Source organism: Petaurus breviceps, unplaced genomic scaffold (assembly GCF_028583685.1).
Source record: "Petaurus breviceps papuanus isolate PSGF00001 unplaced genomic scaffold, PetGlider_PUasm1.0 140, whole genome shotgun sequence".
Lineage (NCBI taxonomy): Eukaryota > Metazoa > Chordata > Mammalia > Diprotodontia > Petauridae > Petaurus > Petaurus breviceps.
In genome coordinates, this window is record NW_027185698.1 from 42,749,686 (window position 1) to 42,775,055 (window position 25,370).

At 34.9% G+C, this 25,370-nt stretch overlaps 1 protein-coding gene across 6 annotated transcripts in view; it reads right to left on the reverse strand.

The window, feature by feature from the left end:
• Positions 1-25,370, reverse strand: part of FAM193A (family with sequence similarity 193 member A) — a 252,632-nt gene that overhangs the window by 85,917 nt on the left and 141,345 nt on the right. For all 6 annotated transcript variants that reach the window (XM_069070946.1, XM_069070939.1, XM_069070911.1 and 3 more), the window contains 3 exons: positions 10,656-10,822; positions 9,501-9,668; positions 2,180-2,414 (listed from right to left, as the gene is read on the reverse strand). In XM_069070946.1, the coding sequence (XP_068927047.1) occupies positions 2,180-2,414; positions 9,501-9,668; positions 10,656-10,822 (570 nt within the window). The remainder of the gene's footprint in view (positions 1-2,179; positions 2,415-9,500; positions 9,669-10,655; positions 10,823-25,370) is intronic.

The following is a 25,370-nucleotide window of genomic DNA, read 5'->3' on the forward strand; positions in this document are numbered from 1 at the left end:
TGAATAGACAAAGAGAAATATTTAGCTACATATGTATAATTTATATACTACTATAATTTATCCTCTAAGCATGCAACAGAATCATGATTCGTTATAGGTCTCTAACCACCTTATCTTAAAGGTGATGAGAGAACCAGAGAGGGTAAGTGACTTGTTCCAGGGCAAAGAAGAAGCTGGTTATCACAGTCACAATACTGCAATTTTATCTATATCAGAAGAGCTGCATATCTGCATAACACAACATGAAAATGTTTTTTTTTTCTTTTATTTTTTCTGGGGAGAAAAATGTTTGAATTCAACTAATAAAAAATAAAAATGCTTTCCCTCTCATTCATGCTCTATATCTCTAAGGCCTCCTCTGAGAAAAATGGATTTCTCAGGCAGGCAGGATATCTTTGAGGGGAGGTAAGTGACATAAAGGCAACTGAAATGACAAAACAAAACCATAACACCAATTCTACCCTTTGCAGATTAACTGCTGGCTGTGATCATGAAGATACTTCAGTACCATAGTTCAATTCTAAGTTTGGAAGATTGTAGAGATTGGGAATTCTATATAATATTTATTTCATCTCTCAATGGTATGACCTATCATAGACATAGTTAAATACGGATTTATTAATTTTTATGAGATGATTATATTTTAGGCGATTGCACAAGTTTCTTTTTAAACCCTTTGGCAACAAACTATAAAAATTTCTTAGACTAATTATTTTAAGAAGTTCAGGGAAATTCTTTGGTATCTGATATAAAATACTTTAAAAAAAAGTGTTCATCCAACTTTTATTCATAATTGTTATTGTTTGTGAGGAAAAAGAACTACATAAATTCTATGTTCATGCTTCCAAAATAAAATACTTTAAAAATGTTGAAATTCACTTTATCGACACTTTTCCCCTATTAATATCAGATCAGAGGTGGTAGTTTGAGATGGGGGCAAGGGAAAAACAAAGGGTGAGAAGGCTAAATATAATATAGCCATTCATTTCCACCCCTGGAATCAGGCTAGTTTCCTGCACCATGAGTTTTACTTCCACCACAGAGCAGAAATGGTTAAGTCAAGATAGGGATTCAAGATCTTCTCAGGTTTTATATGAAATTTAGGGTTCATATTGGGTTCAGAGCACATATTTATTTCTGGAAGGAGCTTAAAGATCATCTAGCCCAACTCCTTCATTTTATAGGTGAAGAAACAAAGGTCTAGAGATATTAAGTGATTTGCATAACACATCATGCAGGCAGTAAATAGCAAAGTTGGGATCTGAGGCTGGTGACCTCTGCCTGGAACATTTCTGCAACCAGTGTCATGAAACTTTAAAGACAATTTTCCAAGCATAATGGATGTGTGCGTGTGTGTGTGTGTGTGCGTGCGCATGTGGGTGTTGGGGGTGGGGAGGAGGGAGGTTGTTCCTAGATGTCTTCACTTTTGTCTATTTTTGACTGGGGGAAAGCTGGAATAGAAGTAGTTGGTGAAAACAAAGAAAAAACAAGAAAAACCAAGAAGGAAGGTTGAGTACAGGGTACCTGAAGATGTAAACACAATAGACAGAAGGGAGCTACTAAGGGGCAGATATCCAGGTTTATTCCCTATTTTGTCCCTAAGTATGACGTTTGATTAAAATAATGGATTTCTAACAAAGAAATACTTATTTTGACTGAATTTAATACAATAATTGTTCTAATGCCCTATTTTAATAAACTAGATTTTCAATTTTATAGTCTTTAGTCAGAGAACTCTCTGTGTCTTCCAAGTAAGAGGTAACCAATATATATTTGACCAATCCCAAACAAATTTTGTCCTTATTTCGTACACTCATCACGTTTTATCTATGTCTTGAGAACATCTGGCAACCAAAACTCCACTTTCATCAGACATTACTTGAACATTCACCCTTGTTCTCTTCTATGAAGCAAATTTCAGAAGTAATACTAAAATTCAAAGAAAAAAACAAAAAAGGATTGGGGATAGGGACACAAAACACTAGCCAAAATGAATATACACTCTTACCTATACCTATGTGAAAGAATCCGGTTTAAGTATAGTGCATGAATGTGCACATAACTAGATTTTTCTCCCTATCAGCTTTGCAAGTAGCAAGGAAATGCTGCTACAAGAAAATATGAAAAGCATGCAAAGTTGTTTTTTTTTTAATTACTCATCAAGTTTTTTTTATCTTACCAGAGTGACAAGGAAAGAGCTGATTGTGCGTGCTGCCTGACAGAGTGCACTATATTCCTCAAGGAGAAGTGAGATGAATTGATGTGCCTGTGGTGGGCCTTGTATTGTTGATGTTGTTTTAACTTTAGATCCCAGAGATAAATGTCTGAGGAGTCGAACTTTCATTTCCAGTACATATTCTCTTGCTTGTTGTTCTAATCGCTGGTATAGCTGATATGGGTCTCTTTCACAAAGCCTAAAAATATATATAAAATTGTGATTAATTAATGTAATTAACTTAGCTAACAACCAAAATAATATAATCTAACACATTTCCCAACTGTTTAATGAGCATGTTTACCTTTAAGATGTATATATTCATTAACCATAATAAAGTTATTACAATAACTCACATTTATATAGCTCTTACAAAATGTTTTCCTCACAATAAACCCATGAGGAAGGTAGAAGAATAAGATCTTATTATTTCCTTTATACAAATAAGGAAACTGTCCAGGGATAATAAATGTTAAGAGTCAAGACTTAAATGCAGGTCTACCAACTCTAATTCAATATATCATGTTTGCCACATTCTGAAACTTATCAGCAGTATCTATACCTACATAATGTTTAAAGTAAAGCATATTCTCATGCAATAGACTTTTCAACTTTAAAGCATTTTTACAGAATTTAAGCATCAAAATAGTTACTAACAAACTGAGATTACACATATTCCAACTTGTCTCACCAAATACTTAGGACACATTTAGGCAAAGCACAACATAGCCTGTAAAATGTCATCTAGCATCTGAGAGGCGAAGAGCAGAGCAAGGGAAGGGAATAAGCATTTATATAGGACCTACTATGTGCTAGACGTTATGCTAAGTGCTTTTACAAATATTATCTCGTTTGATTGCCATAACAACCCTGAGAAGTAGGCACTTGTAAACCCCCATTTTATAGATGTGGAAACTGAGACAAATAGAGGTTAAGTGACTTGCCTAGGATTACAAAACTATTAAATGTCTGAGGTCAGATTTAAACTCAAGTCTTCTGACTACAGGCCCAGTGCTCTATCTACTAAGAACTTAATTAAGTGAGGACTTCAGGCAAGCAGGAACCTAATACGTTTTCAGTTAGCCCCTCCTCTTTTGAATAGGTTTAACAGATGAGAAGTTTTGCTTTATATTAAGTCTGTATTTGCCTCTTTGCAATTCATACAATCACTTATACTCAAGTAATGATTTAATGGCCCTTTGAAAATGGTGTGTTAAGAAAGAGAAAGAAAAATAAATATCTGAAAAAGCATTATGTCCTCTGCACTTTGTACTGTGCACTAGAGACAAAAAGAAAAAAGCAAAGATAGCCCCTCCCCTTATGGAACTTACATGGTAAAGAAAACATAAAGGGGAGTGGAACATATGGATCTAGAAAGTCACAGGGAAAGTGAGTGTAAGAGGAAGAAGACAAATCACAGAATCAGAGATGGAAAAGAATTTAGAGGCAATCTCATCCAAATAATACGCAAATATCTTGGCCACAATGCACTCCTGTCTTTTTCTGTTTTTATTTTTTATGGCTGAGGGGGCAAGGAAGATGTAATCATGGTCAAACCTTTTCTAGAGGGTTATAATTTTTATCCTAGAAATAAACATTAAAGCAACAGTATTGTCCCTATTCGTAAGGAAACTGAAATGTCTCAGAGAAATAACAAATGTTGCTACTGAACTCAATCTAATACATTATAATTAGATTTTTAAAAATCTCTTAACCATGACTTCTGATGAGTGATGATATTCACTTGAAAACTACCATGAAAACTATATTCCCTAGCCTCCCCAGGTTGAAAGACTAGAGAAAATGGATCAAAATTTTGAATGATGTGAAACCTCAGATATGGAGATAATTTTGTAACTGGAGATTAAATAAAAACTAAACTGAGCTTTTGTTTCAATACATATTTAGTCATTACAGAGTATTTAACATTAAAAAAACTCAGAAATTGTCTTTACCTTCCTTGAATAAATATTCAATGATAAATATACTACTTTGAAAAAGTCTGGTGCTTTTTTTCTCTCCCAAAGAAAGTTAAGTCACAATTAAAGACCTCTCTATCTAGTGGCAGTTAAATAAGGTAACACAGGTGATAGAGTCCTGGAGTCAGGAAGTCCTGAGCTCAAAGCTGACTTCAGACATCCTGTGTCTGCTGTGACCCTGAGCAGGTTATTTAACTTCAGTTTCTACATCTAGTAATACCTCCCCACTCCGCCCCCCAGGGTTGTTGGGAAAATAAAATGAGATGATATTTTTTAAAGTGCTTTTGCAAATTTTAAAGCACTACATAAATGCTAACAACAACAACAACTACTACTACTACTATCATTCCTTTACCACCACCCCAGTCATAAGGTTAAGCAATAACTCCAATATAGAGAATATTGAATAATTTAAAGTTCATAGACATTTAACTTTTTTTTTTATTGATGCCATTTGCTTTTGTCACAGAAATGTCTAGTACTTTGTCACTTAAAGCTTTTTATAACCTGTCCCTTCCTACTTCTCTAGTCTCTACGTTTTATTCCCTTTCAGGCACTCCACAATCTAGCTTATAGCTCCTCAAACATTCCATTTGACATTTCCCCTGCCTTAGTCTTGGCTGTCTCCCTACCCCTTCATAAATTCCCAAGCCTAGACTGCTTTTCTTCCACATCTCCAGCCTTTAGTTTCTCTGCTTTCTTTTAAAACTCAACTCAAAACCCACCTTCTACAAGGGGCCTTCTAGCCACTAATGCCTCCCTTTTCATAATACCTGCAATCTACTTTTGTATGTTCCTAGTTACTGACATATCACCCACCTCATTAGAATGTATTTTCCTTAAGGTTGGAGACTATTTTTAAAAAACTTTCTTTGTATCTCAAATACTTAGCTTAGCACCTGGGTATACAATAAATGCTTAATAAATGCTCGTTAACTTCCCTGGTAACAAAGAAAAAATAGTTAAGCAAAATCTACTGACATAGTACCTACATCTGACAGTGTACGCAACACTTCTAAGCACAACCCTCCAGATGTTTACATAGAAAGGAGAAAGGTGAAATGCTGACAATGTAGCAAAATAATAACATACATGTCCTTCACTTGATTCACGTTCCAAAGTCTCATATTTGCAAGGCGGCGACTCTAGGATGTCAAATGCAATACTACCTGGGGCTTAAGTTCATGGTAGTTCTTAGAAAATCAGAAAGGTTTCAAGTATGACTAACAATGGACTGGCCTAGTTAGTGTAGAAAGGTACAACACCAAATAGTGTGCTACCAGGTGACAAATACTTAAGCCACAGAAAATTGTGAAACTGTCAACTAAAATGTGAAGAAATTGTGATTTCAGGGAACAGAAAATCTGGATAGAATGGAGAGAATCTAAAAAGTATATTTTCTGAAAGTATGCATGTATGTGTAATGCCAAGTGGTTTCCATTTTCTGGTATGATACTTCATTAGATATGTTTCTAATCCATTACTCCATCCCTCAGTCTGTTCTCAAACTGACAAATGCTGAGTTCTCTTTCTTCCCTTCCCAACCATGAATCAGTGTAAAGTTCAACTAGACAATGTCTTCTATTCTTGAATCCCTTGACCTCTTGCTCTATCACCATTCATACCTGGTCAAAATATAAACCTGGATAACTCCCATCATCTAACTCCATTGCTATTCCCACTGATGTTAATTCAAGACTGAGTAAGTCCCACATAAGAGTTGATTCCATTACATGTTTATGTTACCTAATTTTAATTGGGCTCAAAACAATCTGTTTAACTTTCCCTACTGCACTACCCACAGATGTTATTCCAAATGTTCTTGTTTCTTATCAAGCCTACCAGGTCTCCCTCTCTTCCTGCCTTCTCAATTGAGGACCTCACATCAAATTTACCAAGAAAACTGAGACCCTGCACCATGAGCTCTCCTCCCTTTCTCTTAAAACCTGTTGACACCATCCTTCACTCTCAATACATAGGTCTCTAATCCTATCCTCTCCCACTTTCTTCTCAAAGATTGCTCCTTCTTTCTAATTAGATAAGATGATGAAGTCAATTTGCAAATTTAAAAAGCTATAGAAATGCTAGTTAGTTAGTTTCTGGTTTTCCCTTACTTATCAATTCTTTACTTGCTGGCTTCAATTATATCCACCATCCCCTATGCAGAAAATGCTCACCAGACCACCCCATTACCTCCTCAAGCTACTATCCTCCAAAAAAAAGTCTTAGAAAAAGTTGTCTATACTCATTGCCTCCACTTCCTCTCTTCTCATTCAGTTCTTAACCCTTTACAACCTGGTTTCAAATTTCATCATTCAACTGAAACTGCTATTTTTTTGAAGTTATTAATAATTTCTTAATTGTCAAGTTTGCTGGTCTTTTCTCAGTCTTCATCCTTCCTGATTTCTCTGCACATTTAACACTGCTGACTCTTGTATGATCATTCTACTCTGTTTTAGCTTGCTCCTAGATTTCTCCTACTTGCCTAACCATTCCTTCTCAGCCTGTTTTAATGGCTTATTCATCTCATGCCCCTTAATTAAGGCTCTGTCCAGAGACCTTTTTTCTTTTCTCTGTTGTTGGTGTTCAGTCATTTCAGTCATATTAGACTCTTCGAAACCCCATTTGAGGTTTTCTTGATTGGAATAGTTTGCCATTTCCTGTTTCACCTCATTTTACAGATGAGGAACTGTGGTAAACAAAGTTAAGTGACTTGTCACATAACTTGTAAGTGTTTGAGGTCAGATTTGAACTTGGGAAGATAAATTGTCTTGACTTCAGATCGGGTGTTCTATCCACTGTAGCACCTAGCTATCTTTTCTTCTCTATATATTTTCTCTTTTGATGACCTTTTTGGCTTACACGGCATTAGTTATTCTATGCAGATAACTCCCAGATCTTGATGTCCTGCCCTAGCTCCATCACCAAATTTCTACTGGCTAATTCAATGTATATCTTTTTTCTTTTTTAAAGTGATTGGGGTTAAGTAACTTGCCTAAGGTTACATGGCCAGGTTTTTTTGTGTGGGTGTTAAGTATCTGAGGCCAGAATCGATCATGGGTTCTCCCAACTCCGGGGCCAGCGCTCTTACTCACTGTGCCACCTAGCTGCCCCCAATGTATATCTTTCATAGAAATTTTAAATGAATCATGTTCAAAATAATTCAATATTTTCTCCCAAAAACCTACTTCTCTGCCAAAATCCCCTATTTCTATCCAGGACACTACAATCCTTCCAGTCTACTATATTCATTGTCTCCAACTCTTCATTCACTCTTATACCCCATAACCAATCAGTAATCCAATCTTGTCATCTGTACCTCTACAACACCTTTCCCATCCATTCCCTTATCAATATTCAAACAGCTACAACCTTAATTTAGGCACTTATCACCTGTTGCCTCATAAATGGTCTCCTACCTCAAATTCCTCCCCTCTTTAAATCACACCCCTATAGAATTGCTAAAGTGATTTTCCTTACGCACAGATTAGAACAAGATATTCCCCTACTCAATGAACTTTAGTGACCCTCTAATCACCTATAGGATAAAATATAAACTCTTCTGTTTGTCTTCATTCTGGAGTCCAAGTTCATAGATTCCTGGTTTCCCTGGTTTCTTCCATGGGAAGCCTTTCCTAATGTTCTTAGCTTTCAGTGGCATCTCCTAACAGATTAGCTTTCCTTTATTTTGCATGTATCATATATTTGCATGTCCCTAAACCTAATAATAATAATCTGAAATATTATTTATCAAGGGTTTTATTACCTAATATTATTTCTGCCTCTACATCATTTATTTTAATAAAAAATATTCATCATGCTAGGCTGCATAGCGGATAAAAGTAGTGAAATTGGAATTAAGATAGAAGCTCATATCCTGCCAGACACTTACTAGCTGTTTAACTTACTGACCAAGTCATTTGACTTGTCTGCAAAATGGGGATAATAATAGCATCTCCCATAGTTGTGAGGATAAAACAAGATATTTGTAAGATATCTTCAAGCACCACATACTTGCTAATTATTGTTGCCATTGTTATCACCAACACAAAAAAAGATGCTGCATTAGAAAACTGTGAAGCTATAGTTGCCATTTTATAAATGTATTTTCTTCAAATAGAAGTTCACAACATCTTTCTCTTAAGGAACAAAATGTTTCTATTGCAGGTTGTTGCTAATGTTTGCTTTTCATCGTGCTGATCAAAAGCTGCTATGTATCAAGTTCTTAGAGCAAAGAGGAAGACAATATACACTAATTAGAAAACCAACTACACATTTAATCCAATCATTCAGTACCTAAATGAGAATTCTCTCTATGACATATCTAACAGTCATCCAGCCTTTCTAAACAAGAGATGAAGTAAAACCCAACTCACTTCCAAAGAAGCCCATTCAACTTTTGAATAATAGTAATACTTGGCAAATTTTTCTTACTTCTAGTCTAAATTTCCCTCTTTGCCATTTCTAACAATTGCTCCTAGTTCTGTCCTGTCAAGCCAAGCAGAAAACACCCAATTTCTCTTTTACCTAATAGTACTTCAAGATAGCTTCACTTTTCTCCTACGAAACTTTTTTTTCCTCTTCTAAACTACAGTTCATGCCATATGAAGACTGAATGAAGGAACTGTGATTGTTCAGAAGAGAAAAAAATTTTGGTGGGAGAGAGGTGAGGCATAATAGCTATCTTTACCTCTTTTTCTCCTGGTTGTCTAACTCTAGATACAACAACAAAAAAATACAAATGACAGTTTTTAAGAATTCCATAAGAAGTGAAAGATGATAAAAATAATAGTAGCTCATATTTATACAGAGCTATGCAAAACTTATACAGTTTTGCAAATTACCTTAACGACCTCATTTGATAGAGTTCCTTATCTTCTAGGTTGTCTTTCAAAAAACTGTTTGCTCAGAATAAATGCACTATTCAAAATTCAGTCTAACTATGCATGTACTTATATGTGTAAAAGGCCATATGTGGATATTTTTGGTTTAAACAAAACTGTGCACATGTACACCTTTAGTTGGGTTTGTGTCTAAGACTTTTGGCATAGCTTTTAGGCAAAGTTTTTTTTTAAATAATAAATGTCCAATGCTAATACAAGTACAGAGCACTTATTACATGTAAAACAATGTATAAAATGGACTAACAATAACAGATGGTCAACAAGAATGGAGTGGTAATGGAGATAGGAGGTTCTTTAGCTGAATACCATATGAATTAGTTTAAGTGTAAGCAGGGATGATAGAAGTCATTAAGACAACAGCTTGCTCTGTGGGACAAAAAAAAAAAGGGAAAGAATACATACCTATCTACAAGTTCTTTCATGCCCTCTTTATCAGGAACTAGAGACTGGTCTTGGTCATCTGCCAAAGGGGTCCCAGCTTGACGATATATACATCGGACCATATATCGTACTTCTGACCAACAATTCTGAAGCTGCTGGGATTCTCGTTCAGTCTCTGCTGAAATTTCTCTGTTAAATATTAGAATCACATAAAATACATATTATATCATACTAACGTATTACCAGTTGTTCATATGATACTGAAGGACAGGAATGGGAAAATATATTTCATTAAAATGTTTTGTCTCTTGGACCCAGTGAAGGCCCAAAGTACACAATCAGTTGTCTCTGTATTTGTTAAAAACCTAAACAATTAATGACTCTGAGAAAAGGGTAAAAAGTTCTGGGTATTGGAAAAAAGAAAATCAAGAGGCTACATACATATCGGACTATTAAGAATAGACAATATTTCATTTTTGCATTTACACTTATAGTACTTGGTAAAGTATTCAACACACAATAAATGCTTAATCAAACTGATATGAATACACAAAAAATTATTAAAAGTAGGCCGGTGATCAACAGTTCTCTTCTGATATCATGGTTTTATAAAACTTAAGTCAACAAGTAGGATTTCACTTAGATATTAGGAAGAACTTGTTAATGAAGGATACATTTTAAGAGGTTACAAAACTATCCCAAGAAATTTCTAAAAGTATGATAAATAATGATTCTGAATGGGATAAACAAAGACCTATCAGTAGCCCACTCCTGTTGTAAGACTTCATCATTCTCTGACCACTGCTTTTATTATTTCAAGCACTAATTAAGGGCTTAGTTTTTAAACTCTTTATGGGAGAAACTATATTTTATAAAGACCATGTCTTACATTTCTTGAATTACTCAGCATTAGGAAGATAGTAAGAGCTAAATAAATATTTACCAAAAGTTTTTTTTAATTGTCAAAAATTCACAATTTATTATGTCCACCAATATACATTTAGTATTGGCACCATCAGATATTTTGGTGAAGCAGAGAATGGTTTGCTTCCTATGAACCTAACAACATTTTATTTTCCAATGATGGGTCACACATGAGTTTATCTCAGCTGTTTATGAGATGAAACCACTTTGTAGGTGATAAGCAACCAAAGAAAAATGACAAATGTCTCTCACCTTCGCTCATTACATGCCTCACAATTACATGCTATATCTGAAGGTGTGGAATTACTGAGATCTGCGGTGGGTACCGTCTGTGCTCCAACAGTAATTCTCCCTCCTCCTACTGATTCTTGCTGTGATCCACTATTTCCAAGAGGGGTGTGCAAAAGGAAATCTTGGTTCTAGATTTAAAAACACACACACAAATACAAGACATTCAGAAATCAAAGTAACCATTTTATAATTACTAAAGAACACAGCTAAAGAGAAAATATATTTTAAAATGTTATTTAAAAAACTAAATTGAAAATGTAGCATATGCTGACATTATCTAAGGATATGCTTGTAAACAAAAATTTTTATTGCTTTTGAATTTCTAGAACCAATACCATAGCCATAAAGACCCTCCATGATTTTTCCCCCTTCATTTACAAAAACTTCACAAACCTCATTATACCAGAAACTTATAGTAATCTTTCGTTTTCTAAAATGCAATCTTGAAAATGATCACCATATGAGTACTTTAGAAGATGTTAACTCACATTAAATTATATGGGGACAAAAAGCACACTACTAAGTAACTGTGATAGTAATGGCAATTAAAGATTCCCCTGTATTGGCTTGGTTTTCAAATTGATTGTATTAAAACCCAGAGTTTGTTAATCCCACCTGTGGGATGGGCTTGTTGATGTGAAAAGAAAGTCCTGAAGTGGGAGGAGCTGGTGATGTAGATTTGGAGAGACAAGAGAGAGGCGGAAGTTCTTTTTGGAAGCAGCACCTCGTGGAGAGGGAGAGACTAAGAGATTGCTGGTGGCCGCTTTGAATTGCCCTGGACTTTTGAGACCTGCCCCCTGAGCTGCCAAGGACTGAGGAGACATGGCTGTTTTGCTGGTACTTTGTCTGTCTGTTTTGATGTTATTTTGCCAGATTTGTCCACTGGTGAAAGACTGTCCTGTTGAAGAAGTCCTGGAACCTGGCATTTGGTTAAGAAGGCCTGAGACTGTCCTGCAGACAGAGAGTGAATACTGTCCACTGGTGAGGGACAGTACTGAGAGTGAATACTGTCCACTGGTGAGGGACAGTACTGTTGTTGCAGGGGTCTGGAGACTGTCCGGCAGACAGAATGAATACTGTCCACTGGTGAAGGACAGTGCTGTTGTTGCAGGGGTCTGGGAGCCTTTCTGTTGGTTCAGAAGCCCTGAAGAAGGATTTTCTTGTTGTATGTTTACAGAAATCCTGGGAGAGGGCTTTGCTAATGTGTTCAGGGGTTCTAGGACTGTTCTACAGACAGAGGATAAATTCATGAAGGGACTGGCAATGTATCTTATGGCCTTGCTAAGCCTTGTCTCTCCAGGAACTAAGATTGCTGAGAACTTGCCTCGTGTCAAGATGAAGAAAAGACCTCCATTTGGGTATTAAGTGCTGTGTTTAAACTTGATGTAACTCTGGGGTAGATTCAATTGTGATCCAGGGGTGGGGAACTTTTGACCTTTTTGTGTTCTATGGTTGAGCAAATGAATGTATTTTACTTATGTTTGGAAACTAATCTCCATTTGAGAAGAGGGGCTTCGTGGTGGACTTAATTAAGGTATAGCCTAGGGGTGGAGAAGTATTTGGAACAGAGACTTTGTAATTGATTGAATGATTGGAAGATCCTGGGGTGGGGTAGGCCTTGGAGATGATTTAATCACACTTAGTAAATGCTGTATTTTGAATGATGTCATGTTTTGATCTTCTCTGTTCTGGGTTTGTTACTGAATAAAATAGAGAGCACCTATGCTGGTATTTTGAACCTGGGAAGTTGCCTTTGCTTGGTATTACATTACAGTAACCAAAAGTCAAACTATTTTAAAGTATTCTAAGATTGCATATGATGAAAATGTTTAACCGGGAAGTATATGTCCTAACTACATAGATAATTAAAAATACAATAGTTGTAAAATAGATAAAATGACACTTTCATCATGATTTTCAATCATGCATTTAACGATAAAATTCAGGAACAGTATTTGCTATGTCCAACATTTAAGTCAAATGCAGCAAATGTTCCCAAACTCATTTGGCCTACTGCCCCTTTTAAAAAAAAAAAATTTACTCAGTGCTTCCCTGGAAAGTTACTTTCTTTAACCTTGTAATAGTGTTGTTGTTATTGTTTGGTTCTCAAAAACCTTAGCATCATTTTTAAAAAATATAAAATAATTTTTAAAAAAAAGCATTTTAAATTTAACAATTTATTGTCAATTTGTGGAATTTTTCCTGCACTGAAATTCTGATGATGCAATATTGTGTCATGCAACCATATAGTATTGTCTTTTAAATAAGTCATTACATGCACATATTCCTGCTGAAGCATGCTGAATTTCTCAACAATGTGGAACATGTTTGCCTGCCAACACTTGTTTAAGACCAGCAGTGGACTTGAACACTGATTGGTTCTAACTTGCATTTTGTCTTTATTTCGAAAATAATGTAATCACTATGACTTTTTAACTCTGCCACAACAGATTAAACAGGTACAGTTTTTCAAAATTTCCTTCTCTTCTTTCCTTATGCTTCCACTGTCCCCTTATTTTTATTCAACACTTGAAATTGTACCTGAGACTACTACTGGTAGTCCCAACCCCAACTGTTCCAGTCCCCTAAACCCCCCCCCCCCCCGGGGGTGGGAACCTATGTTCTACACTATAGAGAACTATACTCAATGAGGTGAAAACCACAGAGACAGAAAAAAAAAAAAACAATCCTATTACTAATAACTTCCTCCACTAAAATCCTGGCCTACAGTAAAAAGATCATAATTATTCAGTGAGGGCCAATTGAAATAAGGTAGCAATTGTGTAATGGTCCAAATCAACATAGCTGTATATATTCCTCCATAAGCATAGAGCAGCACATAGCTGGCGAGATTCACTTATATTGTGTCAATCTTTTCATTAGAGACAAAACCAAATCGCTAAAATGGGCTTTATCAGTCATGGTATTATTCACATATTAATCCAAATCATAAAAGGCTCAGTAACGGCAAAGGTAAACATGGACATCTAGGTTCAACAAAGGTTATTTTCAGAAGTTGTATAAAATGTCTTATATAAAGATCAAATGAAAGATCTTTGTATTGATATAATCTCTATACTTTTTTTCCCCAGAAGGAATCACAGTATTCCAGAACACTATAGTCTCTTTAGTAAAATTCAGAGTAATGAAAATTAAATTGGCATAAACATTCATACTCAAAAAAATTCAGTGTCCACAGTATAAGAAATCCAAAGTGGGGTGGGGTGGGGGAGGAGAGTGAGAGAAAGAGACAGAGAATGAGAATTAAGTATATCAGAAATGAAAAGGAGGAAATTATGTAGCATTATATTTGGGAAATTCTACAGAACATTTAATGATAGCAAACTATCAACTATGGCAAAAGAAAATCACAGAATAAACATAGAAAATGTAAAACTACTAGAGATTCTTTAGGAAGTGGAACTTCTGGCAAGACAAAAGAGAGTGGTTATAAATAAGTAACTACTAGAAATAGTATCAGATATGTCAAGTGAAAAATGGAAAAGAAACTAAGACAAAAGAAACAGGTAAACATCAAAAGGTCTTATTGTAGATAAACAGGATGAAGAAAGTAGAAAAAAATCTTCAGGAAAAAGTAAGATTGTAACAATGACACTCCAGAAGCAAAAATGATCATATAGCAAGAACTTCCAGAATTGTTTAGAATAATATTAGTAAGATAAAGAGATCTGAAACAATATAAGATTAGGAACAATATTATTTAATGAGGAATTCAAGACTAATGAAAATTGACAACATAGAAGAATATCAATGAGCTTAGTGGATTCTCATAGGAATATATGAAGAGAACAAAAACAAATGCAGTGAGGAGCGGCTAGATGGAGCAGTGAATAGAACACTGGCTCTGGAGCCAGGAGAACCTGGGTTCAAATTCAACCTCAGACACTTAACACTTACTAGCTGTGTGACATTAGGCAAGTCACTTAATCCCAATTACCCTGCCCTCCCCCCTCCAAAAAGAAAAAAAAAAGTAACTTTAATGGGGTGTCTAAGTAGTGCAGTGAATAGAGCACCGGCCCTAGAGTCAGGAGGACCTGAGTTCAAATCCAGTCTCAGACACTTAACACTTACTATCCATGTGATCTTGGGCAAGTCACTTAACCCCAACTCTCCTGCTTTCTCTCCTCAAAAAAAAGGCAAAACAAACAACAAAACCCAAATGTAGAGATGGAATAAAACAAAGTAATATAAAGAAATGACAAAATAAGAATGAACTTCAAATCTCTACAGACAAAAGAACTCAAGTTTTAGATCTAAAGCAACAATCCAAAAATTACTGGTCTCCTAGAAAAATATCAACTACCAGAAAGTCTGAATACTGCATTTCTGGAAATCATTCAACAAAACCAAGGCTTCTTAAACTTTTTCCACTCATGACACCTTCAGCACTTCTCAAACTGTGAGTTGCAACCGACAGTTTAAGAAACACTGAACAAAAGTATCTAGAACCATTGGAAATATATGCGAGACTATAGGACAATAGAATCCAGAGGGTGATAAAGAGGAACCCTAAGCTTAACTCACATAGAAATGCAATGAAAAAAGCTCACAAATAAATGAGTAAACCACTTATTCAAAAAAGCACTAAATGAAAATAAACAATATACAACAGCAATTCTACTGTAACTTAATTATCTCAAGAGATATACCTGCAGGGCTGAGAGGTCAAATGATTTTCCCAGGATCAAAGTCAATAAAGAAAGGGATTGGAAAAGTCTTCTTGATTCTTAGCTAGCTCTCTATATGATACCTCCCCATCAGAGGTTGCTTAGTAAAGTGAAGGCTCTCATAATGCTAAAACATTTATGAATGTACTGACCACTTGTAAATATTAGTCACCAGACCATTCAATCATCGTTCTACACTTAACACCAATGTCTATTATCTGTTACCAGCACCAGCACATCCTTCCAACCCTGCCAAAATCTTTGTTAGTTTCTACTGTCAGTTGGACTTCAAAGCAGAATGATATAAAAAAAATTTTAAAATTAAGAGAGGATCTTTGGGAAAATGTATGTAACGTGTGAATATTTTTGCATAAATGTCCCTATGTATGGCCTTACAACAAATTCAAAGATGAAGTAATATATTATTGTATTACTTACAATCCTGTTGGAAAAATTATATGCCATCCCCTAACATGCTTGATTCACTTTGATTTTTATAATGGAGTATAATTGCAATTATAACCTAAATTTTATTATAAGGTAAAACAAAATATCTTATCTGATAGAATGCAAACATCTTGAGGGCAACACCCTCTTTATTTTATTCTTTGTAACTTCAGTGCCGGGCAGAGAGATGCCATTTAATAAGGCACATTTAAAATTAATAAAAAATATTTAATAAATACAATGTATTCATAATGTCTAGTTTCATTTTTCAATATAAACTATGAAATGCTGTCCAACATTTCATGAGGATTCACTTAATTTTATTAATTTTGTAGTCACTTTGAATTGTATTTCCCTTCTGGATTTTAAAAGCTGCTATATGAAAATGCAATTGATTTTTGGGTTTATTTTGTAACCCTGTAATTTTAATGAAATTATTGTCTCACCACCATTTAACCATGATGACAGCCTTCCAACTCCCTTCTCTTGTACTCATGCTGATAGCCTCTACTCAGAATGTCTCATTCAAAAACTATCTATCCAATTACTGTCCATTTGGATGTCCAAGTTCTAAAGTTGTCTCTTCCAAAAAATAATAATAGTAGTTCACAATTATGAAATGCAAAAGATTTACAAGTCACCTTTGTGTGACTGAGGGAAGTGAACTGTTAAATGATCAGCTTATGTTCCAGCATAAATGACTGCTGGGGAGGGAAGGGAAAATGTGAAATGGAACACTATGTCCTACCATAAAGTCTGGGTTTGATAATATTGGTACAGCCTAGTTATGACCACAGCATATCTCTGCAGTTATTTAGTTCTTCCTTTGCCTTATGAGCATTGTATTGTACTTAATTTAATTTTATTTGTCTTACAGACTGGCCACAAAGGTCACATACACAGCATGAGAGAGTGGATCTTTAATTTTGATTCCAGTGCTAAATTCTACCACCTTAAGATTTGAGTGACAGGCTCAACTGTTGCTAGCCACCTGAAACAAAGTCCTTTTCCCTGGGAGGCAATTTGAGGTATTAGAGAACATACAGGCATGGAGTCAAGAAATCCTGGATTCCAATTCCACCACAGGCAAATCATCTAACCTCCCCAAGCCTAAATTTTCTCATCTGTAAAACAGGGATTGTAATGACACTGATACTAACTGCCTCACAAGGTCACATAAAGCTTAAATGAAAAGGTAAATATAAAGTATTATATTAATGTTAGCTATTGTTAATTTAGACATCTTTATGGAAGTGAAATAACCAATATTTACTGAACATCTCAAATTATATATTACATTATACAGATGGATCACAAAAGGGAATTTGCCTACATTATTATCCATTACATTCTGTAGCACATGATCACTTTTAGAACCCCTTTACAGACTTAAACTTATCTAACCCTAACAGAACCATAAGAAAAGGGAGTTAAAATGCTTTCCTTAGGCATTTTACAGAAGAGAACACAGAGGGAGATATAATTCATCCAAAGCTCCACAATGACTCAGCAGTAAAACAGAAAAATGTTCCTATATACACAAAAATATATATGGCATCACTTTTCAGAGCTAGCAAAGAATGTGAAGCAAAGTAGATCCCAATTGTTTGGGGAAGGGCCAATAAATTGTGGAACACAGAGATAATGGAATATTATCACAGTGCTATAAGAAATGAGGAATATAATGAAAACAGGGAATAGAAAGATCTTCATGAGCTGATGATATACTCCCTTTCCTTTGCACAAGTGAGAGGTCCTTGAGTAACAGATATTACACAACTTTGCAAACTTTTTCAATATTATGACCAGTTATGCTGGAAATGGGAGGTTTGGGGAAGGATCCTTGGAGGGGGTTAGGCAAGTAACAGGAAGGCAAGGTAGTGGGTAGAAATAAAGTAGAGGAGGCAGGAGGGATAAGAAAAAAAAATGCAAAAACATAAAACAAACCAGGAGTAGAATTTGTTTGGGAAAGTCTATGTCTTATGCAGGTATGTATATATCGATAGCTACAGAAGACACACATCCAAACTTAACTGTAGCCTTCAAGTGATGGAGGGGGATAGGGAGGGAGAGGCGGACAAGAAAAGAAAAACTGCACAGCAGAGAACAAAAGAAAACTTACAAGGAAGCAAAGATGGACAGTTTTCAACACAACATTATTATTTATCATACAGGCTTTCTTGAAATGAAAATTTATGATTACATATTTTGAATCCTCTCTTATGTTCTGCGATGCACATGATGTGTTTTTTAATTTCTTTCTTACTTTGTATTTCAGTTCCAATATCTGAGTTTATGATATGTTTTTGTTTCTTTTTTTTATTTTGTATTTGTGTTCTGGCCTTCAGGTCTAAAATAAAACTTAGGAAAAAAAAGATTGAAGATATTCTGTTCCTCCAAATGAAGTGAGGCATTTTGCCTAATTCTATATGATAACTATCCTTGATACTTTTAGAATTTCACTAAATCAGATTATTTAGGTATTCATTTTTAAAATGTTAGTGAATCATAATCATGAACAATGGTTTGCCACTCTATTTTAAGGCTTCATTTGTTTCTATAACTAGTATTGCATAACTGTATGTCTGGCTAGGTTAACTTCTACATATTTTTGCATTTATACTTCTTTTTACAGAATTTCTTAATCATTTCTTTTCCACTCACTTTTTTTCATTTCAAGATATCTGCTCTTTAGTTTTAACTACTCACCCACTTGTAAATAAACAATTCTGAAGATTTTTATTTGTAAAACAATGATCATTTTAAGGAATTCCCTCAGTTTGCCCTCTTGCAACCAATCCTGAGTAATTAAATATAATGTATCAATTTGGTGGTACATGCATTTTGCTAGAAAACATATACATATACAACCAAATGAGTTTTCTTTGCTCCAGTCTGTTCCTGTAATTATGCATCAAGACAAAAAAGAATAGCAAAGTAAATAACCACCAATGGGGCTTACTATAAAACATAAAAGTAACAGCATTTTCAGTTACCAAACTCTTGCTTTTCTAAATTTTTTTAGAATTAAAAATGCAAATATCAATATATAAAACATGAAAACCAGTCACTGGAGAAATGGAATGAAGAAAAAATATCGTCAAATTTGTCTTTTATTAACTGTAAACTTAAAGGTATAGCTGATGAACATTTTCTGTTTCCCTAATAATAAGTACTCAGTTTCAACAGTTACTTTGATATTTTGTATGATATAGAGTTAACTTATTATGAGTTATCTTTGCTCATCTCTGCTCATTTTAAAAAATTTAATTTACTTCTATAAGCATTTATCATGGTTCCCTTCTAAAGTGCCATTAACCACTGAAAGAGAAAACTAAAATCCCTATTATTAAACATGCATAGTCCAACAAGACAAATTTCAACATTTTCTATTTCTAATTTATTTCTATAAGCATTTATCATGGTTCCCTTCTAAAGTGCCATTAACCACTGAAAGAGAAAACTAAAATCCCTATTATTAAACATGCATAGTCCAACAAGACAAATTTCAACATTTTCTATTTCTAAAAATGCATGTACAATACTGAAAACTGATTTAGATATTAGCTCAAATTAGCCATATGCAATCAATAGTTCTCCAATTATTCAGGTCTGTATTTCTACAAAATGTTTAACACCTGGATTCATATAGTTTCTGGGTGTGTCTTAGTAGACTTAGTCCTAAATACTTTATTTACAGTTTCTGTAGTTCTTTGAATTGAATTTTTCTTTCTAGGTTTTCTTGCTGGGTTTTGATGGTTAACATATAGAAATGCATATGAGTTACATGAAATTATTTTATATTCTAGAACTTTGCTAAATTTATTATTTCAATTATTTCCTTAGTAAATCCTTTCTAAAAATAATCAAATCATCTTTAATAATCAATAACTTTGTTCCCTCCTTAAGCTTATTCCCTCAATTTCTTATTCTTATTTTTTGCCAGCATTTCTAGCACTATGTTAAACACCAGTGATACTAATGGGCATCTTACCTTCATATCACATCATGTTAGAAAAGCTTTTTTCCCATTAAATATGTTTGCTCTGGGTTTTAGACAGGCATTTCTTATCATAAGGAAAAGCCCATTTATTCCTATGCTTTCTAGTGATTTTAATAGAAATGGATATAGGATTTTGTCCAAAGTGTTTTGAGCCTTTATTGAAATAATCATGTGGTTTAAATTATTTATGTTATTAACATGATTAATACTCATGTTGAATCTTGCTATGAATTTCACATGGTTCTGTACCTATTGCTCAATATTTTATTGAAAATATTTTCATCTCATTAGTGAGGTTGATCTATATTTCTTCTTCCAGGGCAGCTGTGTGGCAAAGTGAATAGAGCACCAACACTGGAGTCAGGAAGACCTGAGTTCAAATCCAGCCTCAGACACTTAACACTTACTAGCCATGTGACCTTGGGCAAGTCACTTAACCCCAATTGTTTTTTAATTTATTCAACTCTCCTCTTCTACTTAATAAGTTTATCCTATTCACAATCGTGGTGGTGATTGTTAAATGTGTATTTCCCGCCATTCTGTTCTTCTGTAGTTCTTTCCTTCTAACTTCCCTCATTTTATAAACTGAAAGTAAAGGACATGGATTTTGCCTGGCAACTGGGATCTATAAATGAAATGGTCTGAGTTCACTCTCTCTAAGCTTTTCTCTCATACTTAGTTTGTGTCGCTTATAACTATCACCTTACTAATCCTTTCTTCTTAGATCCTTCTCTCTTCTTCCTCCCATGTCTCTAGTATCTCTCCTATTTCATTTTTCAGTTTAATATATTTTCATTCTACCATTTTTATACAGAATTGGAAAAAGGGGAGGGCAGGAGCTTGGTGAAGGGTAAGGGTGAGTAGGTGTAATTGTATTCCATTTGTTTCCGATCAAAGTGAGGTTCCTGGAATGTCTATTACCCCGAATCCATTCCTTCTAATCAAATGCTCTTTATCTTATGTTCTTTCATTATGTAATAGTAACAATTTTCTTTCCCTACCTCCCCCTATCTTTCCCAACATAGTTACATATCATTGCCATTTCTGTCCTACCTTGAGACTGTTACAAAGAACAAAATCTCATAAAAGTCTTGTTCCAATCATACTTATCTTTCCCTATGATTTTTAAAATGTTAGGATTTGGAAAGACATCTATTCCTTAGCCCCCATTAGCAGACTGACAATCTGTTCTTAAAAAGGATCCTTCTATGTTTCCCTTGGCTCTTGCACTTCCATTTCAAAATGTCTATTCAGTTCTGGCCATTTTCATCAAGAATTGTTGGGAATCTCCTCTCTCATTAAAGATTCATTTTTCCCTGTAGAATTATACTTAAGTTCTGCTAGATATTTATTTTATTAGCCTTTATCTTTTGTGCCTTTTGGAATATCATATTCCAAGATATCTTCTTTATGGACAAGGCAGTTGCTAATTTTTATGTCATTTCTAATGTTACTTCTTATTACTTGAACTCTTTCATTTGGCTACTTATATCCAAAGAAAAATAAGGTCTGAATTTTGGTTATGATATTTGTGGGAGTTTTCATCTTGAAGTTTCATTCATTAACTGACTACCCAGATTCTTTCTTTTTTAGACTTTTTCCTTTGGTTCCAAAAGTCTTAGGTAATTTTCATTTTTTTGAAATGTGCTATCTAGGCTTTTTTGGGGTGGGGGTGGTGGTCATGATTTTCAAACAGTTTGCTAAATCTTAAATTATATTGTCATGATCCAGTTTCCAAATCAGTTATTTTAAATTTTTTAATCTGTTGATTCAGGTTTACTATTTTTTTTTTCAAGCAATTGGGGTTAAGTAACTTGCCCAAGGTTACACGGCCAGTTATTTTATGTGGGTGGAGGTTTACTATTTCTTACTTATTCATTATCTTTCCATCCATTCACTGTTTTCTGTATGGTCCATTTCAGTTTTCAAGGAATTTAGCTCTTCAGTGAGGTTTTACATCATCTGATCTAACCTATCAGTTCTCCTTGGCATTCTTTCCTCTCTATTTCAGTTTAAATCTATTGCTTCATATTCTTCCAGTTATTCTTATCCTTGTGGCCAGGGCAAATTTTTTTCTCTCTCTGAGGTTTTACTTGGATTTGTTGTGGGGTTGCTCTCTACTCTGGAGTTTACTCCCTGTGTATTTTTCAATCTAAGGCATTTCATTATGAGAATTTATGCCATGATTTGCTTGGTTTGCTCATCTCAATAGCCTCAATAATTAGGTTGGGGAAGGAAAAAGGGGTTATGCTTGGGTCAAGATCTGTTCTTGTATTTCTGAACAGCATAGTTAGGCTATGCCTGGTCCTGAGTGTGTTGGCCAAGAATACTGTCAAGGGACTTTGGAGTTGCTCTCCCACACTGGGCTCTTCTCTCTTTCCAAAGGGCTCAGGAAAACCCTAAATTAGGTTCTGCCTAGGGCCTTTCTCACCCCACTGCTGGGTTCATTAGTTTCCTCCACACTGGGTTGCTACCATGGGTTTCTTAGTCTGCCTGGTATAGTCTTTCCCCAGGCGCCTTCTTCTGGCATTTTTGCTAAGTCAAATTTCATTTGGAGCCCTCTTCTTTCTCCATGCTTTTTACCTACCCCAATCTGTACCTTAAGGTTTCTTCGGGATTCTAGAGGGCCTTCTGTGTACCTGTGGGCTAAGTGGAATGGTCTACATACATGTGATTTTCCTTATTTATTTTTAATTGGTACCTTAAAAAAAATTTCTGGGCTGTTTGTGGAATCTAAATTCCTCTAGCTCTTAGCATAGCACCATCCTAACACCTTTTGTAACTGATTTTTGTCAAACTTATTTTTAACCTGTTCCATTAATGAAATCTTAAATCATTTTGATTTCTTTCTCCAATAATTCTTTAGGGTTTTCCAAATAAGCCATAGTAACAATCCAAATAGGTCTAACTTGATAATCTCTCTGAAAATATTTCTATCTTTAATTTTCTCTGTTGTCTTATTGCTAATAGTCAGCATTTCTAGAATATATCAAATAGTAGTCAGGAGAAAGATCATGTTTCTCTCTCTTTTTTTTTCTTTTGGAAGTGGTAAGGTAGGGCAATTGGGTTTAAGTGACTTGCCCAAGGTCACACAGCTAGTTTTGCATGTTTCTCTTTACCAAATATTTACGGGAAAAAATTAAACTGTTCCATTATTCAACATCCAAACCACAACTTTTTAATATTCTGCCAAACCCTCCCCTCTTCTGAACATTCTTCTTTCTCTTGTAAGAAAGCTCTTAAATTTTAGATACACACTTTTGACCTTGTCAGGTAAGTCATTGTTCTTTCATTTTTATGCTAAGAGATAAACTTAAATGAATGTAATATTTTATTAAAGGTTCTGTTTTAAAAAATTGTTTTAGGAAATAGACATATATAAATGGTTTTTATTGTTCATATGACTATATGTTAATTATTTTCCTAACGGTTTAACCAAGTTTTACATTAACGATATCAATCCAATTTGATTTATATAAATAAGCAATTCTTTGGATATATGGCTGTAAGTCCCTATGCTGATATAATATTTTAAAATTTTATATCAACATTCATTAGGATGATTGGTCTACTACTTATTTTGCTGCTTTATTCCTCTTTGAATATGAAGTGATATATTTGTCTCATAAAAGAAACTTGAGTAGAATGTGTTTTCTTAAGTACTAAATGGTAAAGATGTAAATAGTCACTGAAATGGTAGTAATAAAGGTATTGTTAATATGCTGCTGCGTTTTATGAATTAGTCCAAACATCTGCGAAAACAAGGGAGAATTAGAATAGCCACTAAAATATTTACTCATGATCCAAAGACATCACAATTGGGCATACATAACAAAAAGGTAAAAAAACAGAAATCTCCATTTTGTGATAACAAAAAGCTAAAAACAAACTCCAGCAAATGGATAATGAAAGATAATCTCCCTCTTCTGGGGGTAGAGGGAAAGTTTGAAGAGAGAAAAGAGGATGAAGGTAAGATACAAACTATTACATAGCTGTCAGAGTATGGAAGTAAGGAAAACCAATGTTATGACTCTGGTTGGGAACGGAAGGATGATGATGATGCCCTCAAAAGAAAGAAGAGGGGTGAATTTGGCAGAATAATAACGAGTTCTATTTTGGATATACTGAGTTTGAGAAGTATATAGGTCATCTAGTTTGAAATGCTGAATAAGAGACTGGTGAGGCAAGACTGGAGCTCAGCAGAAACACTAGGGGAAGATTTTATATAGTGTTTTACATAGTGCTTTAAGTTTCACAAAAGTGCTTTACAGATACTCTCATTTTATTCTCACAACCCTGGAAAGAAGATTCTATTCTTATCTCCATTTTGTACATTAATCAATAACTCAATCAACCAATCTGTATTAAGTACCTACTATGTTGCAGATACTTGGGTCAAGTGCTGGGGATACAAAAACAGGCAAAAGACAGTCTTTGCCATCAAGGAAGTTACAATCTAATGAGTAAACAACAAGTAAATAAATATATAAAACAAGTTAAACATAGGATAAATAGGAGATAATTAACAGAAGGAAGGGATTGGAATTAAAAGGGGGTAGGGAAGTCTTCTTGTAGAAGGTAGGGTTTTAAGGGTGACTTAAAGGAAGCCAGGGAGATCAGTAGTCAGAGCTGAGGACAGAGAATGTTTTACATATGGGGGACAGTCAGAGAAAATGGCTGGAACTGAGAGATATCTTCTTCATGGAACAACTAAGAGGTCAGTGTCACTGGATCAACAAATTCATGTTAAAGGAATAAGATTTAAGAAGGCTAGAAAAGTAGGTGTGGGCTAGGTCATGAAGGGTTCTGAAAGCCAAACAAAGTATTTGCTCTTGGAGGCAAGAGGAAGCCACTGAACATTACTGAGTTGGGGGTGACATGATCAGACCTGCATTTTAGAAAAATAATTTTAGTGGCTGAATGGGAGGATGGATTGGAGAAGGGAGAGACCTGAGGCAGGCAGGCCCACCAGCAGGCTACTGTAGCAATCAAGGTGTGAGATGATGAGGTCCTGCACCAGAGTGACAGCAGTGTCAGGAGTCTGAGAAAAGGAGGAGAATTTGAGAGAAGTAACAAAAGTGAAATCAAAAGGCCTTGGCAATAGCTTGGATATTGGAAGATAGGAATAAGACAGTGAGGAGTCCAGGATGATCCCTAAGTTGTAAGGAATGACTGGGAAGATAGTGTTGTCTTCTACACTAATAGAGTGAATAATAATGAGTTCTATTTTGGACATCTTGAGTTTAAGATGTCTACTGGACATTCGGTTCAAGATGTCTCAAAGGCAGTTGGAAATGCAAGATGGGAGATCAATAAAGACAAATTTGATAATTGTCAGCACAAAGATGGCAAATAAATCCATGGGAGCTGATGACATCACCAAGTAAAGCAGCAAAGGGGGAGAAGAGATTTGTGACAAAAAGAATTAAGTGACCTGCCCAGCATCACAGAATTAGTATGTGTCTGAAGGAGGATATGAACTGAGATCTTAACTTTAGGTCCTTAACTTTAGCCTCATCTTGAGTGACGTGCATAGTG